At 44.4% G+C, this 19,864-nt stretch overlaps 1 protein-coding gene and 1 pseudogene across 1 annotated transcript; one reads left to right on the top strand and one right to left on the bottom strand.

Annotated features, from left to right (window-relative positions):
• Positions 1-144: 144 nt before the first annotated feature.
• LOC136326209 (G patch domain-containing protein 4) lies at positions 145-10,541 on the bottom strand. Its single transcript, XM_066261808.1, is given in 9 exon segments — positions 145-335; positions 338-923; positions 1,153-1,203; positions 1,463-1,554; positions 4,584-4,670; positions 4,750-4,842; positions 4,936-5,009; positions 5,650-5,785; positions 10,465-10,541. Coding segments are annotated over 8 exon segments (1,110 nt in total). The 5' UTR covers positions 5,729-5,785; positions 10,465-10,541; the 3' UTR covers positions 145-287.
• A 4,862-nt stretch (positions 10,542-15,403) lies between these two features.
• Positions 15,404-15,957, top strand: LOC136323359 (actin-related protein 2/3 complex subunit 3 pseudogene; annotated as a pseudogene).
• The last annotated feature ends 3,907 nt before the right edge of the window (positions 15,958-19,864 follow it).

The following is a 19,864-nucleotide window of genomic DNA, read 5'->3' as shown; positions in this document are numbered from 1 at the left end:
ATTCAGGCTTAAGTCTCTAAGGCTTAAACAAGTCCTGAAAAGAAATCGATTGAACCCCACCCTGATCTGACCTTCAGTCTCTCTTCTGTTTCTTTTTTGCTTTCTGATTAGTGCTGACTCCAGCTTTTTGCTTCTCTGCTTGTTGCTGCCTTCTCTTCTTCCCTCTGCTGCTTGAGCCAGGGTGTGCTCTGCGCTCTGCTTCCCTAGTCCTGCCATCCTCATGTCCATCCCTTATATCCAAGATTCCCTCCTCTTGATGCCATGGTCTTTTCTTGCTTCTGTTTCTCCTATGACTGCATGCTCTGCTTTCTGCTTCCCTGGTCCCACCATCTGCAGCAGCCTCCTCAACATCTTTATGTTCCTCTGTGCTCAAGTCTTCCTCCTCATGGTGCTGCCTCTTGCTTCTGTTGCTTGGATCCGTGTGTGCTCGGCTTTCTACTTCCTCTGTTCTGACGCCACCTACAACCTCCTTACCGCCTCCTTTATCTAAGAATTCCAGCTTCTCTTCTTCCTGGTGCTGCCTCTTCTTCCTTTTCCTTTTCCTGGGGGACTGACCAATTTGTTCTCTGCTCTTCAGTTCCCCAAGCCCTCTTGTTCCTGCAGCCTCTCCCTCATCCCCTACAGTTGTTCCCTCTCTCTCATCTGTGACCTTCTCTTCTCGATGTTGCCTTTTCTTCTTCTTGCTTTTCCTGATGGTCTGGCTAGTGTGTTCTGCATACTCCTTATCTGCATTCCTTTCAGTTGCTGTAGCCTCTTCCTCCTCTTTCTGTTTCCTCTTCTTTTTCTTCTTTTTGAGGGGCTTGCTCTCAGACTGCAGTTGAGGGACACCAGGGTCCTGGCCTTTGAGCTGAGCCAGGAAGGCCTGCTCCTGGGCCTCCAAGCGAGCAAGCTTAGCCTTCATTGTAATCCCACAACGGGCAGCCCTGAAATACAGTCAACGTCAGAGGGAGGTTATCAGGAAAGATGGGCCTAATTCTTGAGAAGGCAGGGGAAATTGGTAGGGGAGGAGCTGTCTATCTGCAAGCAGCTTGAGATGGGCAGATAGTATGTATCATTTCCTTGGGGTAAAAAGGAGCCAAGAAGTAGCACAAGCCATCATCAGGGCTTGTGATTGGGAAAAAAAATGAGACCCAGGAGCTAACCCCTACTTACTTGTGAGCTGTTCGCCCCTCACAGGCTTGGAGCAGCATCTCATCTGTCAGACTGTTGGGGGGTTGGGTGGGAAGATATCAGAAATTACAAACATCTGATGGAAAAACTTGACCTCTCCTCCCCTCTAAAACAGCCCTTCAACACTGAGTTCGTGTTCAGGACCTGGCACTTTTCTAGGTGCAGGGACAAAGATTAGTACAACAAAGTTCCACCCTGAAGAAGCCCAAAGTCAAGCATAAGACTTGGTCCTTTCTCTTGAGATCTGAAGCGTCTCCTCCTACCTGCCCTCAGCGCTAAAATGAAGTCTCACATTTCTGGAGGCTGAGGCCTCTGGTGGTTGTCATCACCGCAGCTTTCCAAGTTCTCGTCTGGCTTCTCCTCACCTGAAGTCAGTGTGGCCATCTAGAAGGAGGGATCATGAGGTAGACAGGACTCACTTAACACCAATGCCATCCCTCTTCCCTCCTGGAAGCCCCCCACCCAGAAATTCATACCCACAGGCACAAATTTGCGAGCTCCCAATATCACTCCTTATAGATCCACAGAGAAGTGCACCAAACTGCATTATTTCAACTTGGGCAGGAGGGAGGGGTGTGTGTTTGTGTATTGGACAGGAGGAGTGTGTGTGTGTGTGTGTACGTGTGTACGCAGGCGCACCTCCCTGGCTAGTGGGCAGAACAAGAAAGGAGAAAGTTCTCTGGGCCATGAGGTCTTCACAGTGGGACAAGTGCCCCCTGGTGGTCATCCTATGCTCCAATTGACAGTAAAGATGACACCTTTCCCCTGACCCCCACCACCTATGCACGGTACTTTATTTGACCAAACTGAAAATCTGCTATGGGCCCAGAGTTGGGGATAAGAGTGGAGTAAAATGAGATGGGTCCAGTCCAGACGGAATCTATATGGTGAGGGGGGAATGAATATGGCAGAAAATAGGTGGTTATGATGAAAGTTTGCCTGTGCTGGAGGAGGGGTATCCGCTCAGACTTCAGGATTTGGGGAATAGTTTCTAGAGAAGCTGAGCGTGGGAAGACAAGACAAAATCAAGTAAATGAGAAAACAGAGCAGAACGTCCCAGTCAGAGCAAATAGCATGTGCAAAAACTTGAAGGTGGTACCTTAAAAAATAATGATTTCATCTGGCTAAAGCATAGAGATCCTGAGAGATGTGGCAAAAGGTGGGGCTAGAGAAGGTGGCAGGGACAAGGCATGAAGGGCCCTAAGAGCCAGTCTGATAAATCTGGTCTGTGTCACCCTGAGTCAAGAAAGGCTCAGTGACACAATGAAATTTGTGTTTTAGAACACTCTGGATGCTCTGTGGAGGATGAACTGATTGGAAGAGGGAGTGAGATTAGAGGTGATGAATTTGGTAATGAGACTGTAAGACAAATTAGGGCCTGGACTGTGGTGGTGCCATGGATAAAAGCATCGACCTGGAATGCTGAGGTTGCTGGTTCAAAACTCTGGTTTTGCTGGGTCAAGGCACATACTATAAGCAATCAGTGAACAACTAAAGTGAAGCAATTGTAAGTTGATACTTCTCACTCCACCCTCCCCTTTCCTCTCTGTAAAATCAATAAATTCTTAAAAAAAAAAAAAAAAGGCCTGGCTAGGTGGTGGCACAGTGGATAAAGCATCAATCTGAGATGCTGAGGGACCAAGTTCAAAATCCTGAGGTTCCTGGCTTGAGCATGGGCTCATCCAGCTTGAGCGTGGGGGTCACTGGCTTGAGTGTGGGATCATCGACATGGTCGCTAGCTTGAAGCCCAAAGTCACTGGCTTGAGCAAGGGGTCACTGGTTTGGCTGGAGCCCCATGTCAAGGTACATGTGATAAGCAATAAATGAACAAATAAAGTGAAGCAACTAAGAGTTGATGCTTGCCTGACCATCCACTGCGGTGGCGCAGTGGATAGAGCGTTGGACTGGGATGCAGAGGACCCAGGTTTGAGACCCCAAGGTAGCCAGCTTGAGCACGGGCTCATCTGGTTTGAGCAAAGCTCACCAGCTTGGACCCAAGGTTGCTGGCTTGAGCAAGGGGCTACTCAGTCTGCTGTAGCCCCACGGTCAAGGCACATATGAGAAAGCAATCAATGAATAACTAAGGTGTTACATGAAAAACTAATGATTGATATTTCTCATCTCTCTCTGTTCCTGTCTATCCTTATCTATCCCTCTCTCTCTGTCCCTGTAAAAAAAAAAAAAAAAAGAGTTGATGCTCATTTCTCTCCCTTCCTGTCTCTCTGTCTCTGTCTCTCTCACTAAAAAAAGGAAAAAAAAAAATTAAGCACTGACCAGGTACTCGGTGCATATAATGTCATCCTTGTGCACCAAGGTTATGGGTTTGATCCCCAGTCAGAGCACATATGAGAAGCAACCAATGGGTGCACAACTAAATGGAACTAAGTGAAACAATGAGTTGATGCTTCTCTCTTTCCCTTCCCCCATTTCTCCCTTCTTTTTCTCTTTCAAATCAATGGAAAAATTGAGAAAAAAAAGATTAGGCAGATGATGATGGTATGGGATAGAAGATGGCCACAGGGATGAAAAGAAATGGAACAGATTCACTAGATATCATGTAGAGCCCTTGGCATAGAATAGGTGATCATTAAATGTTAGCTTCCGCTTCACCAGGCGGTGGCACAGTGGATAGAGCATTAGACTGGAACATAGTGGACCCAGGTTTGAAACCCCGAGGTTGCCGGCTTGACCACAGGCTCACCAGCCTGAGCGCAGGGTTGCTGGCTTGAGCGTGGGGTTGCTGACTTGAGCGTGGGATCATAGACATGACCCCATGGTCGCTGGCTTGTGCCCAAGGTTGCTGCTTGAGGAAGAGGTCATTCACTCTGCTGTAGCTGCCTGGTCAAGGCACATATGAGAAATCAATCAATAAACAAACTAAGATGCCACAATGAAGTCTCATCTCTCTCCCTTCCTGTCTCTCTGTCCCTATCTGTCCTTCTCTCTGAATCTCTGTCCAAAAAAAAAAAAAATCATAATAAATAAATAAATAAATATTAGCTTCCTTCTATTGGTATGCTAGTAGGCATGAGTTCTAGTCCTGTCTGCCATTACTAACCAGCTGTGGTCTCTTCGGCAAGCCCCTCTTCCCCCCTTTTCACAGATAATCTCTCAGGTTTTGACTTTTAAGTCCTTTGAATTGGACATCTCTTCCCTGCCCACGTTGGTAGCTGCTGACTATGCCCTACTTCCTACTCCACTGCTGCCTCATCAGCTAATGGTAGGGGGTTCATGTAACCTGAAGATCCCAATTCTTGCCTAGAGTCTGGGCAGTCGAATTAAACAACAGCAAAGCTGGTCACAGGATCCCACTATGTTAGGACAGTCCTGAGAATAGACGGAGCATACAGGCAGTTGTTCAGGCCTCAGGGAAGGAAAAAAGGATGAACCCTCTCACCCCCAGCCTCTAATACCTTCACAAACTTTTGATACAGCAAGTTGGGCTTGGGATGATTATGATGGACGGTCTCCTTAGAAAGGCGCCTTATCTGTACTCCATCCTGTAGGGAAGGATCAGTGAGTAGGTAACATACCGTGTCCCAGGCCCTGTTTCACACACCCACCTATTAGAGTTCATACCTTCCTAGTTTCCACTACTAAGCTGGCTGCAGTTTTGTTGAAGAGCTCATTCCACCAGTGGTTTGTGAACTCCTTGGCAGGGTCGTGTCCCACCTGCCAGAGGAAGAAGTATGAACTCCGAACCTGCCTCCATATCCTCAAGGATTCCCCCTCCCATCCCTACCTCCTCAGGCTGCCCCGTCTCACCCCGTGAGTGTCCTGCTTCAGCGTCGTCCTAAGGGCCTGGGTGATGCCGTTCTCCTTCCGGCCCAGTCCTTTGCCTGCGGAAGACAGGGAATGACTTAGCTTATTCTGCCTGCCCCAAGCTGTCACAAAACACCCCAATATGCCACTTCTTGCCATTTCACATGCCTAGCACTGGGCAAGCTCCGTCTCTCTCGGAAGCCCTCCCAGTTCCATTCTTTCTGCCACCTTTCCATGCAGCCCCCTGCCTTTGTCTGAGCCCAAGCTCTTTCCCCTCATACTTCTTTCAGGCCAGACGTCATATTTCCTCCCCTCTGACCCAGTCCTCCCAACCATCTTTCTTACTATCCATTGTCAAATTTCTTCCTCTTCTCCCTTTTTCTCAAAAAGATAGAAATTTTTGTCTGCAAATTTCCCTTATAGCTAGCTTTTCCTGCCCTGACTGGATAGCTCAGTTGGTTAGAGCATCATCCAAAAGTATAGAGCTTGCCAGTTCGATCCCCAGTCAGGGCACATACAGGAACAGATCAATGTTTCTGTCTCTCTCTTCCTTCTTCTCTCGCTAAAATCAATCAAAAATTAAAAAATAATGTTAAGCTAGCCCTTCTTCCTCCAACTGAGAGGACTGCATAGGGGTAATCTAGGAAGATGCCTCTCCCCTGGGCAGAGGGTAGGCAGGGAATTGGGGTGATGTGGAAGGTGCCCCATGGGGATTACCTTGAGTCCACCCATACTTTAGCAGCTGCTCCTCAGCAAACTTCATCCCACGACTCTTGACCTCCGGGGTAACATTCATGGTGAGAAAAAAGTCACTGTCCTCAGGTCCTCACCAGAGAGAAGTCACGTATCATCCCTGTAAGAGGAAAGAGGAAAGGAGCCTGACTTGTGTGGTGCAGTGGATAAAAGTGTCGATCTGGAATGCTGAGGTCGTGGGCTCGAAGCCCCGGGCTTGCCTGGTCAAGGCACACAGGAGTAGCAACTACTAAGAGTTCATTCTTACCACTCCTCCTCCCCTTTCTCTCCTCTCTCTGAAATCAATAATAAAATCCTTAAAAAAATAAAAATTAAAAAGGAAAAGAGGAAAGGAGAAAGTACCAAATCATACAGCAGATCCATCCTGACTTTTTTTTTTTTTTTCAGGGACAGAGAGAGAGAGAGGGATATATAGGGACAGACAGACAGGAACGGAGAGAGGTGAGAAGCATCAATTATTAGTTTTTTGTTGCACATTGTGACACCTTAGTTGTTCATTGATTGCTTTCTCATATGAGCCTTGACTACAGGCCTTCAGCAGACTGAGTAACCCCTTGCTCCAGCCAGCGACCTTGGATCCAAGCTGGTGAGCTTTGCTCAATCCAGATGAGCCTGTGCTCAAGGTGGCGACCTCGGGGTCTTGAACCTGGGTCCTCCGCATCGCAGTCCGATGCTCTATCCACTGCGCCGCCACCTGGTCAGGCCATCCTGGCTACTCTTATACGCATTCCCTTTATTTTTTAACTTTAAAAAAATTTATTTTATTGATTTTAGAGGAAAGGAAGGAGAAAGAGAAAGAGAGAAAAAGAGAGGAACATCGATCTGTTCCTAGCAACCTCTGTGCACTTCAGGGCGATGCTCTAACCAACTGAGCCATCTGGCCAGGGTTTTATAAGTACTCTTAAGTGCTTCAGAGGTTGCCTGTTCAATCCCCGGTCAGGGCACATACAGGAACAGATTGATGTCCCAGTCTCTCTCTTCCTCTATTGCTAAAATCAATAAATACAAAAAATTCTTTTTTTAATTTAAAAAAAGGAATTCTTAAATTTTAATTTAAAAAAAGGAATTAAAATTTTAATTCTCTGAACCTGAGGCAGAGACAAAGAAAGGAGTCCTGTTCCTTGAGGAGCTCCCTGTCTGATCAGAGAGGTCAACATCATCCTGTCAAAAGTTATTAATGACAACACCTACACTTATGGAGAGCTCACAACATGTCAGGCTGTGCTAAGGCCTTACATGGATTATGCCATTTAATCTTCCCAGCCCAGGAAGGTTTCCTGAATTTAACATTCAGAAAAGTATAATTATTCTTATTCTACAAATGAGGAAACTGAGACCTAAGAGGTTGGATGACTTGCTCAAGGTCACACAGCTAATGTGTATAGAACTCAAACACAGGCAGCTTGTCTGCAGAGTCCCCTTCTCCCGCACTACATGAGGACATCTCCCATGGTTTATTTCCATGTAAAAACAAAGCAATCAGATGCTTGTTAACCTGAGTTAAACAGTACTTAACAGAGCCCATTATCCTATACCCATGCCCTAGCCTTTACATTGTCCTCTTGGTTTGGGAGCTACACACTTCTTCCCCACTGCCACTGTCTTTCATCTTGTTGGAGCACTCCTCTTGAAATTGTCCTGCTTAGGAAGGGCACTCTCATTGAGCACTTAATGCATAACAGGTGGATTACACATATTGCACACATTATATTGTCTCATTTAATCCTAACAGCCCTGTTAAGTATTATCCTTACTTTACAAATGAGGAAAACAAATTCTGTGTTGTTTTTTTTTGTTTGTTTGTTCGGTTTTTAGTAAGAGTGAGAAACAAGAAGGGAGAGAGATGAGAAGTATCAACTTGTAGTTGTGGCACTTTAGTTGTTCATTGATTGCTTCTCATACATACCTTGACCAGTGTGTGTGGGAGGGCTACAGCCAAGCCAGTGACCCCTTGCTCAAGCCAGCAACCTTGGGCTCAAGCCACAGACCATGGGATCATGTCTGTGATCCCATGCTCAAGCTGGCAACTCCGTGCTCAAGTCGGTGAGCTCGCGCTCAAGTTGGTAACTTTGGAGTTTCAAATTTGGGACATCAGCGTCCCAGGTTGACACTCTTTCCACTGTGCCACCACCAGTCAGGCCAAATCCTGTGTTTCTTGCCCGGGGTTATACAGCTAGTAAGAGGTGGAGTTGGAATATGAGCCCAGGTTGCCTGACTATAAAGTGGCCCTCCTTCTATCACATCCCCAACTAACTGCATTTTTTCATAGTTACTCCACTATTTCTCCTTTTGGATCCCAAAATGGCATTATCAAATTTATATAACCAAATTTGCCTTTGGAATGGTTACGATAGCTTATCACACAAGGCATTCAAAACTAAGACCAGCACTGCTACCTACTCACTAAAGTTAATTTGTATTAAGATAATTTATTATAGGCACTGCAAACCATTTTTAAAGCTGATCGATGGCACTGCTGTCCTATAGCCCACCCAAAGTGACAGCTCTGAAAGTAAAACTTTCACATGAGTTTAGGAAGAGCTAGTAAGTATGCTTTAAAAAAAAAAATCAAATATATCATTAAGTCATGATTACCTGTAGATCTAACTGATACCTTGTGAGTCCCAACAGAGAAGCATAGAGTAAAGAAATGGCCCAAACTTGCCTGACTGGTGGTAGCGCAGTGGATAGAGTGTCGACCTGGGACACTAAAGTCCCAGGTTTGAAACCCCAAGGTCACCATCCTAAAGTGGGGTCGCTGCCTAGAGTGCAGGTTCATTGACATGATCTCAGGGTTGCTGGCTCAAACCCCTGGGTCAAGGCACATATGAGAAGCAATCAATAAATAAAAGTGATGCACCTGGACTTGATGTTTCTCATCTCTCCCTTCTTGTCTCTCTCTCTCTCTCAAAAAAAAGAAAGGCCTTATCTTTCTTTTTTTAATTGATTGATTGAATTTAGAGAGACAGAAAGGATTAGTGGGAGAGGGAGTGAGCAAGCAAGAGGCATTCATTTGTTGTTCCGCTTAGTTTTACATTCATTGGTCTCTTCCTGTAGGTGCCCTGACAGGGCATCGAACCTTCAACCTTGGGGTTTCCAGATGACGCTCTAACGGACTGAGCTAACCGGCCAGGGCCCCTATCTTGCTTCTTGATATTGTTAGAGAGAAGTAAGATTCAAACACAAAGGCCTTTGAGGCCACCTCAAAACTCTGCCTCTTCTCAGAATTTATCTCTGATCTATCAGCTCCCAGAATTCAATAATAATAATAATACTTAAGCATTTACTAGACGACAGCCTGTTGCTAATTACCCCATTAGACCAACAACCCTTTTAGGACTCAGTACTGCAATTTGCAAGAAAAGAAATGGCACTGAGAGGTTTAGTTACTTGCCCAAATCAAATAACTACTAAGTAGTGGATTCCGGATCTCAGGCATTCCAGAACTGGTGTTAATCACTATATTCCTCAGACTCTTACGGCTCTTGTGCTTTCCGTTGTCTTACCACAGCCTAGCCCGTCATAGTAATTAGAAACAATACACCCTGGAGTCAGAGATGGGCTTTGTCCCCAACCCCAGTACACTTAGCGCAGTGCCAGAAATTGAGAATGTGTTCAGTCTTTACTGGCTGAAATGAATACCATAGGTGGGAAATGCTGTGACGGACTTACAATGGATACCTGTGGACAAGACTGTGCGCCTCAGCCTTTATAAAGGCTGCGAGCACACTATTAGGAACTGTCTCCTCTCCAGTCAACCTCAGTTTTCCAGAGAAGTGGCTAAGGACCACTCTTTTTACAGCGATCCTAAAGAGCCTCACTACGTTTCCCTAGGCCTCCTTCTTGAGGTTTAAATTCCAGCTTTCCCGCTACAGTTTTACTTGGGTAAAACTCAAGGGTGGGATTCAAATAATTTAACAACCGGTTCTCTGCCCTAATGACTGTTTAAGAATAAAAAAAGAGCCTGACCAGGCGGTGGCGCAGTGGATAGAGAGTGAGACTGGGATGCGGAGGACCCAGGTTCGAGACCCTGGTTTGAGCAAAAGCTCACCAGCTTGGACCCAAGGTAGTTGTCTTGAGCAAGGGTTACTCCGTCTGCTGTAGCCCCATGGTCAAGGCACGTATGAGAAAGCAATCAATGAACAACTAAAGTGCCACAATGAAAAACTGAAGATTGATGCTTCTCATCTCTCTCGGTTCCTATCTGCCTGCCCCTATCTATCCCTCTCTCTGATTCTCTCTCTGTCTCTGTAATCCCCCCCCCAAAAAAAACCCAAACAAAACAAAAGAATAAAAAAAGATATACCGAAAGGTAATTTATGATTTTATGCATTTCATAAATAAGAACAGTAAGAGGTACACAAAACTAGATTATAAGAGTTTTAAAATATTAATGAAAAAATATTAAAATGTGACTTAAAATTGTTAAAGATATTTCCATATTACTTCTTGATTGGTGTCCTCACTTGCAATTTTTTTCACCTATGAATGGAATGAACAAGCACTCAGAATACACTGCTGCACAGATGAATGTTAAAAAACAGTAAGAAAAAAAAAAAGAGTAAGGAATGAAAATTTGTAATTTCCACATTGGGCGGCTGCCAGAGAGAGAACCCTGGCTACAAGTCCCATTTTAACAACCGGTTGACCGAACTCAACAAAAATTTAGGTATCGGTTCTGCTGAAACCGTACAAACCAGCTGAATCCCACCACTAGTAAAACTACTCTCCTGAAAACAGGCTCCAGCTGCCACCACTCAGGAGACAGTTGCCCCTTACCGTCACTGCAGGAACCTCCAGGCTGTTCCATGCGCCAGATCTGACTTGTGGGCCGCCATCTTCCCGGAAGTATCGTTTCTGTCCTTCTAGGCTGTCCAAACCATAGAGACGAATTCCGGTATTGAAGTCCAGGTTTTCCCAAAAGAAACAGTGTGGGGTTGGGCTCACTGCTGCTGTGGTTGCTATAGGAACTCGGCCCCAAAGCGTGCCTATTTTCCGAGGTTCTGGGGTGTTTCACCCACTGCCCAGCTGTAGTCCCTGAGTGACCGAGACACATTCCTCACTGGCTCTCTCGGGAGATCGAAATCAGCTTTGGGTCCAACAATGAGCCAGCCGCGGCCACAAATATGAGAAAGAAAAACTTAAGCATCAAGCGTGCCCTGAGAGTAGAGGCGGAGAAGAAGGTATCACCTCTGAGGTGAATTCTGCGGGGATGAATACTTCTCTTGCCGGGGCAGTTATTGCTAAAAGCCTAGAGTTTAGAGGTTTCAGTAGGTTCATCAACCATTTTTTGACTTACCACTGTGTGCCGCGACCAGCCCTTTTGGTACTGGTGATATAGATATACGTAAAGACACGAACCCTGACTTCAGGATTACCTAATCTATTCAGGGAAAGCTGGGATCTCACGTGGGACTGGAGGAGTTTGGGAGTGGGGCATGGAGAAAGATGTTGGGTCCCGGAATGCAAGCCAGGCTGAGGGGTTTGGACTGACCTTAGCAGAGAAGGGAAGCAAGATATTGCAAAGAGGTCAGCAAGGAGGTTACAGATGCTCGCATCCCCACAAACTGTCCCTAGACTTCACTGAGGTACCCAAGAACTAACACCTGAAAAAAGTATCTGTCATTTGCCTCTCTATATCAGTATATATGGTAAATTAGCACCTCCTAGGACTTCAAAAGGGAAACTGACATTTCATATAAAGCTTTGTCATGATTGCTCAGTATGTCATAGTTCCTTGTGCCCATAAAAAACTTAATATAGAATTAATTTTACTTGAAAATATGCTACATGGGTCAATACTTTAAGCAATGGATTTTGATTACTGGAATTTTTGACAATTGCATAAGGGATGTGAGATGTGGTTCCTCCTCAGAGGCTGGATTATTGAATAGAGGAACATTCTGTGAATGGGAGTCAGATCTGAGTCCTTTTCCCCTTCAGCCACTAATTGTGTGAACTTGATTGAACAAGTCACCTTGCTTGCTCAAGAGCACTTTTTCCCTGGTCTGTAAAATTGAAATAAAGGACTAGCTCAGCCTTTATTTACAAACTTGGTTTTATTGTGGTGTCTTGAGCCACTGAGAAAATTTCACAGTGCTTCAATATCCACTATCTCCCTTTCTAGCTCTTCTATCTAATAGTATATGTTATACTATGGTCATAAATGAAGACTTGAAAACTCCTGAATAAGGCAACCTCAGGGGTCCTTTCCAGCCCACAATTTCTGTGTGGCACACTTGGCAGGACACTCCAAAATCCTGGCCATAATTCTTTGTCTCAAGATTCCTTAGTCTGGTCTAGGACCTTGAACTCCTTGTTCAGCATGACTTAATCAGTAAATGTTTATTAAGAACAAGAGCTAGAGGTATAAAAATGTCCAGTCCTAGTTGTCCTGTTGGGCCTCACGATTTTATGGAGGTATAACGATTTACCAGGCACTTATATCACTGAGTGATGAGAGCTATCCAGACACAGTGGTGTGGGGGTAAAATGAAAAGCACCTGACCTAATCCAGGCCCCCTGGGAGTTTCCTGAAAGAGCTGCAGCCTGGGGATTATGTGGATTTGCAAAAGGAGAGAAATGGGCCTTATGGAGTTCAAAGTTTCATGGGATCTTATACCTCCTCACAAGAGGAGGAACAAAGGCACAAGAGAACAAGAATACATGAATATTTATAAGGAAATAATTTGAAATGTAGACATAGCAAGATGCATGGTAATATTTATAAAATGGCAAAATTGTAAAGACTCTAAACATCCCATAACAGGAGAATAGCTAAATAAATTATAGTAACCATACACTGTGGTGTTAAGGCATTGATTTGGAATGCTGAGGTCGCTGGTTTGAAACCCTGGGCCTGTCCAGTCACAGCACATACAAGAAGCAATGACTGCGAATTGATGCTTCCCTCTCCTCCCCTTTTTTTTCTTTCCCTTCCTGTCTCTCCCTCTTAAAAAAAAAAAGAAAGAAAAAGAAAAAAAGTCAATAAAAAAATCAGATACAAAACAGTACCTATAAGTAAAAGCCCATCTAAGTTAAAGAGTTATAGGCAATAGCAAAAAAAAAAAAAAAAGTTATAGGCAATAACATCAAAAAGAGTAAAACACTTAGGAGTTACTTAGGAGTTTAACAAAATAAAACAAAAGAAATATAAGACTTGTACACTGAAAACTACAAAGTGTCATTGAAAGAAATTAAGATCTACATAAATGCAAAGATACCCATGTTCATGGTTTGGAAGACTTAATATTGTTAAGATCACAATACTTTCCAAATTGGTCTACAGATTCAACACAATCTTTATCAAAATCCCAGGTGAGTTTTTGCATAAATTGACAAGCTGAACCTAAAATTCATATGGAAATGCAAAAGACCTAGAAAAGACAAAACAATTTTGAAAAAGAAAGTTGAAGAACTAACACTTTACAATTTGAAAACTCACTATAACTCTACAGCAGTCAGGATTGTGACTCTATCAACAAAATGAAAAAACAACCCAAACTGAATGGGAGAACATATTCACTGATCATCTGCTGAGGGGTTCATATCCAAAATAATAATTTTTGCTTTACTTTAGTTGTTTATTGATTGTTTTCTCTCTCTCTCTTTTGAGAGAGGGGAGAGACAGAGAGAAGAGGAGGGGGAGGAGTGGGAAGCATCAACCTATAGTTGCTTCTTGTATGTGCTTGACTGGACTAGCCCAGCATTCTGAACCAGCGAACTCAGCATTCCAAGTCAACACTTTATCCACTGAGCCACCACAGGTCAAGATATTGATAGCTTCTCAAATGTGCTTTGACCATGGGGCTCAATCTGAGCCAGTGACCCATTGCTCAAGGAAGTGACCTTGGGCTCAAGCCAGCCATCTTTGGGGTCAAACCAGAAACCATAGGATCATGTCGATGATCCTGTGCTCAAGCCAGCAACCCCACACTCAAGTTGGTGAACCTCAGTGTTTCGAAATGGGCCCTTGGGGTCCTGGATTGATGCTCCATCTACTCTGCCACCACTGGTCAGGCAATATCCAAAATTTAAAAAGAACTTATAAAAACACCCCAAAATCAAATAATCCAATTAAAAACAGGCAAAGGAACTAAATAGACACTTCTCCAAAGAGGACATACAAATGGCCAATCGGCATATGAAAAAATTTTCAATGTCATTTATCATCAGAAAAACGCAAATTAAAACCACAATGAGCTATCACCTCACACCTGCTAGAATGGCTATCAACAACAAATCAACAAACAATAAATACTTGTGAGGATGTGGAGAAAAGGGAACCCTTGAGCACTATTTGTGGGGATGTAGACTCATGCAACCACTGTGGAAAACAGTATGGAGTTTCCTCAAAAAATTAAAAATAGAGCTGCCTTATGACCCAAAGATCCCACTCTGGGACACTAATTCCAAAGAATATGTGCACACCCATGATCATTGCCACATTATTTACAACAGCCAAGATCTGGAAACAGCCCAAGTGTCCAAAAAAGCTGTGGTATATTTACACAATGGACTACTACATGACCGTGGAGGAAAAAAAAGAGATCTTAACTTTTGCAATAGTATGGATGGACCTGGATATTATTATGCTAAGTGAAATAAACCAGTCAGACAAAGACAAATACCAAACAATCTCACTTACATGTGGAATCTAATGAACACAATGAACTGATGAACAAAATAGAAACAGAGGCATGGACACATGGAACAGACAGAGAGTTGTCTGGGTTGGGGGGGACTGGATGAAAGAAGGTGAAGGGATTATTTAAAAAAAATAAAAATATAGTCCTGGCCGGTTGGCTCAGCGGTAGAGCGTCGGCCTAGCATGCAGAGGACCGGGTTCGATTCCCGGCCAGGGCACACAGGAGAAGCGCCCATTTGCTTCTCCATCCCTCCGCTGCGCTTTCCTCTCTGTCTCTCTCTTCCCCTCCCGCAGCCAAGGCTCCATTGGAGCAAAGATGGCCCGGGCGCTGGGGATGACTCCTTGGCCTCTGCCTCAGGTGCTAGAGTGGCTCTGGTTGCAACATGGCGACGCACTGGAGGGGCAGAGCATCACCCCCTGATGGGCAGAGCCTCGCCCCTGGTGGGCGTGCCGGGTGGATCCCGGTCGGGCGCATGCGGGAGTCTGTCTGACTGTCTCTCCCTGTTTCCAGCTTCAGAAAAAATGAAAAAATAAATAAATATATATATATACACACACACACATAACACAGATACAGACTACAGGGTGGCAGTAGCCAGAGGGAAAGGAAGATGGGACAAGATGGAGTTGGGCAAAGGGAGGGAAATGGGGACAGAAAAAGAATTTGTGGCCTGGCCTGACCAGGCGGTGGCGCAGTGGATAGAGCGTCGAACTGGGATGCAGAGGACCCAGGTTCGAGACCCCGAGGTCGCCAGCTTGAGCGCGGGCTCATCTGGTTTGAGCAAAAGCCCACCAGCTTGAACCCAAGGTTGCTGGCTCCAGCAAGGGGCTACTCGGTCTGCTGAAGGCCTGCGGTCAAAGCACATATGAGAAAGCAATCAATGAACAACTAAGGTGTTGCAACGCGCAATGAAAAACTAATGATTGATGCTTCTCATCTCTCTCTGTTCCTGTCTATCCCTCTCTCTAACTCACTCTCTGTCTCTGTAAAAAAAAAAAAAAAAAAAAAAAAAGAATTTGTGGCCTGATCTTTCTCATCTGGGTTGAAGCTCAGAATCGGGGACTACCAGGATGCCAGCTTACCACTCTTCTCTCATGGACCCTGACACCAAACTCATTGGAAACATGGCACTGTTGCCTATCAGAAGTCAGTTCAAAGGACCCGGCCCTAGAGAGACAAAATATACAGATATTGTAGATGAAGCCATCTATTACTTCAAGGCTGATGTCTTCTTCAAAAACTATGAAATTAAGAATGAAGCTGATAGAACCTTGATATACATAACTCTCTACGTTTCTGAGTGTCTGAAGAAACTCCAAAAGTGCAATTCCAAAAGCCAAGGTGAGGAAGAAATGTATACACTGGGAATCACTAATTTTCCCATTCCTGGAGAGCCTGGTTTTCCACTTAATGCAATTTATGCCAAACTTGCAAATAGGAAGATGAAGTGATGAGGGCCTATTTACAGCAGCTAAGGCAAGAGGCTGGACTGAGACTTTGTGAGAAAGTTTTTGACTTTCAGAATGATAAACCTAGCAAGTGGTGGACTTGCTTTGTGAAGAGGCAGTTCATGAACAAGAGTCTGTCAGGACCTGGACAGTAAAGGGAGCTTGGGCAGACACTGTTCCCAGCCATAGGCAGCATTTCACCACAAGATATACACAGTTCTTTGCCTTTATTTCACAAAGTTTTACAAAGAAGAGAGAAAGGAGCATGTCTTTACTTGACAAATTTATTATCAAAAATTTGGGGGGGGGGCCTGTCCAGGCGGTGGCGCAGTGGATAGAGCGTCGGACTGGGATGCAGAAGGACCCAGGATCGAGACCCCAGGATAGCCAGCTTGAGCATGGGCTCATCTGGCTTGAGCAAAAAAGCTCACCAGCTTGGACCCAAGGTCACTGGCTCCAGCGGGGGGTTACTCGGTCTGCTGAAGGCCCACGGTCAAGGCACATGTGAGAAAGCAATCAATGAACAACCATGGTGTCGCAACGAAAAACTTATGATTGATGCTTTTCATCTCTCCCTTCCTGTCTGTCTGTCCCTGTCTATCCCTCTATCTGACTCTCTCTCTGTCCCTGTAAAAAAATAAAAAATAAATAAATAAATTTAAAAAAAATTGGGGGGGAAGGGAAGAATAAATTGTCAAAGGGTGGTTTGAAATTTTCTGCAGTATTAAGTTGGTGCTTAATAAGTAATAATAAAGAACTTTCTAACATTTAAAAGAGAAAAAAAAGAATCTGCTTGGAGTGAAGGGTGCACAATGCAGCATGCAGATGGCATTATATTGAGTTGTCCAATCAAAACCTGTATGGCTTTGCAAACCAATGTCATCCCAATAAATTCAATTTAAAAATATGTTGTTTGTAGGTAAATTAAAAAATATAAATAAGGCCCTGGCCGGTTGGCTCAGCGGTAGAGTGTCGGCCTGGCGTGCGGGGGACCCGGGTTCGATTCCCAGCCAGGGCACATAGGAGAAGCACCCACTTGCTTCTCCTTCCCCCCCCCTTCCTCTCTGTCTCTCTCTTCCCCTCCTGCAGCCAAGGCTCCATTGGAGCAAAGATGGCCCGGGCGCTGGGGATGGCTCCTTGGCCTCTGCCCCAGGTGCTAGAGTGGCTCTGGTCGCGACAGAGCGACGCCCCGGAGGGGCAGAGCATCGCCCCCTGGTGGGCAGAGTGTCGCCCCCTGGTGGGCGTGCCAGGTGGATCCCTGTCGGGCGCATGTGGGAGTCTGTCTGACTGTCTCTCCCCGTTTTCAGCTTCAGAAAAATACAAAAAAACCCAAAAAACAAACAAACAAACGAACAAAAATATAAATGAGTTTCAAGAAAAATTGTCATTTAATCTCACTAACCAGAGGAAATCTCTATTAATAGTTTGTGGTGAAGTTTTCTATTTATTTATCTATAGTAGGGGGAGTCAACCTTTTTATACCTACTGCTCACTTTTGTATCTCTGTTAGTAGTGAAATTTTCTAACTGCCCATTGGTTCCACAGTAATGGTGATTTATAAAGTAGAGAAGTAACTTTACTTTATAAAATTTATAAATCAGAGTTACAGCAAGTTAAAGCATATAATAATAATTACTTACCAAATACTTTATGTTGGATTTTTGCTAAGTTTGGCAGAATAAATCTTAATAAAACAACTTACTATAATTAAATCTATCTTTTTATTTATACTTTGGTTGCTCTGCTACTGCCCACCATGAAAACTGGAATGCCCACTAGTGGGTGGTAGGGACCAGGTTACTACCACTGATCTATAGTTTTTATTTATCTTAAAATTAAAATTGTGACAAAAAACTGTGGTTCTGATATAGGGTAGATATAAAGATAAATGGCTAGAATTAAGTGTCCAGAAATAAACCTATCTATTAATGTACAATTAATTTTCAACAAGAATTCCAAGACAGGCCCTGGCCGGTTGGCTCAGTGGTAGAGTGTCGGCCTGGCGTGCAGGAGTCCTGGGTTTGATTCCCGGCCAGGGCACACAGGAGAAGTGCCCATCTGTTTCTCCACCCCTCCCCCTCTCCTTCCTCTCTGTCTCTCTCTTCCCCTCCTGCAGCCAGGGCTCCATTGGAGCAAAGTTGGCCCGGGCGCTGAGGATGGCTCCATGGCCTCTGCCTCAGGCGCTAGAATGGCTCTGGGTGCAACAGAGCAATGCCCCAGATGGGCAGAGCATCGCCCCCTGGTGGGCATGCTGGGTGGATCCTGGTAGGGCGCATGCGGGAGTCTGTCTGACTGCCTCCCCGTTTCCAACTTCAGAAAAATACAAAAAAAAAAAAAGAAGAAGAAGAAGAAGAAGAAGAAGAAGAAGAATACCAAGACAATTCAGTGGGGAGAGAAGGGTCTTTTCAACAAATGATGCTAGCCACATAAAATAACTTAACCTGACCAGGTGGTGGTGCAGTGGATAGAGTGTCTGACTGGGATGTGGAGGACCCAGGTTCAAAATCCCGAGGTTGCCGGCTTGAGCACGGGCTCACTAGCTTGAGCGAGGGGTTGTTGGCTTGAGTGTGGGATCATGGACATGACCCCATGTTTGCTGGCTTGAGCCCAAAGGTTGCTGACTTGAAGCCCAAGGTTGCTGGCTTGAGCCCAAGGTCACTGGCTTGAGCAAGGGGTCAATCACTCTGCTGTAGCCCCCTAGTCAAGGCCCATATGAGAAAATAATCATTAAACAACTAAGGAGCTGCAACGAAGAACTGATGCTTCTCATCTCTCTCCCTTCCTGTCTGTCCCTATCTGTCCCTCTCTCTGACTCTCTCTGTCTCTGTCAAAAAAAAAGTTTATTAATTTTAGAGAGAGAGAAAGAGACAGAAACATTGATTTGTTCCTGCATGTGCCCTGACCGGGATTGAACCAGCAACCTTTGTGTATCAGGACAATGCTCTCTAACTAACCAAGCTATCCGGCCAGAACACTCTTCATTTTCTTGATGATGTCCTTTAGAGCCAAAAGTTTTTAATTTTGATGAGGTCTAATGTATTTTTTCTTTGGTTGCTTGTACATTGGGAGTCATATCAAAGAGATTATTGCTTAATCCAAAGTTATAAAATTTTACATGTATGTTTTCAGAGTTTTAGAGTCTTCCATCTAGGTCTGTTATTCATTTTGAGTTCATTTTTGTCAAAGCACATATAAGAAAGCAGTCAATGAACAACTAAGGAGCCGCAATGAAGACTTGATGCTTCTCATCTCTCTCCCTTCCTGTCTGTCTGTCCCTATCTGTCCCTCTCTCTGTCTCTGTCATAAATAAATAAATAAAATAAAAGACAGTTCATAGAATGAAAGAAAATATTTGCAAATTATATATATGATAAAGTTCTGATATCCAGAATATATAAAGAACTCTTAAACTCAACAGTAAAAACACACATAATTTAAAAATAGGCTGAGGATTTTCATAAACATTTCTTCAAAGAAGATACACAAATAAGCACATGAAAAAATGCCAACATTAGCCCTAGCTGGTTGGCTCAGTGGATATAGCATCAGCCTGGTATATGGACATCTCAGGATCAATTTCCAGTCAGGACACACAAAAGAAGTGACCATCTACTTCTATCCTCCTTCCTCTCTCTTCTCTTCTCTCCCTCTTCCCCTCCTGCAGCCATTGGCTCAGTTGATTTGAGAGTGAGCCCAGGGAATTAAGGATAGCTCAGTTGGTCCAAACCCATCAGTCTTAGAGGCTAAAAATAGCTTGTTTGATTCCAACATTGGCCCCAGACAGGGGTTGCCAGGTGTATCCTGGTAGGGGCTCATGTAGGAGTCTATCTCACCATCTCCCCTCCTCTCACTTAAAAAAAATTTAAAAGATGCCAACATCATTAGTCATCAGGGAAACGCAAATGAAAACCACCATGAGATAGCAAGTTACATCTCTAGGATGACTATAATAAATAAATGTACAATAATAAGTGTTGGTGAGGCTGTGAAGAAATTGAAACTCTCCTACATTGTTGGTGGGAAAGTAAAATGGTGCAGCCACTTTGGAAAACAGTTTGAAAGTTCCTCAAAAAGTGAAACATA

The sequence above is a fragment of the Saccopteryx bilineata genome, chromosome 2 (assembly GCF_036850765.1).
Source record: "Saccopteryx bilineata isolate mSacBil1 chromosome 2, mSacBil1_pri_phased_curated, whole genome shotgun sequence".
In the NCBI taxonomy this organism is placed as follows: domain Eukaryota; kingdom Metazoa; phylum Chordata; class Mammalia; order Chiroptera; family Emballonuridae; genus Saccopteryx; species Saccopteryx bilineata.
Note: the sequence above shows the minus strand (reverse complement) of the source record. Positions and strands in the feature narration are given on the sequence as shown.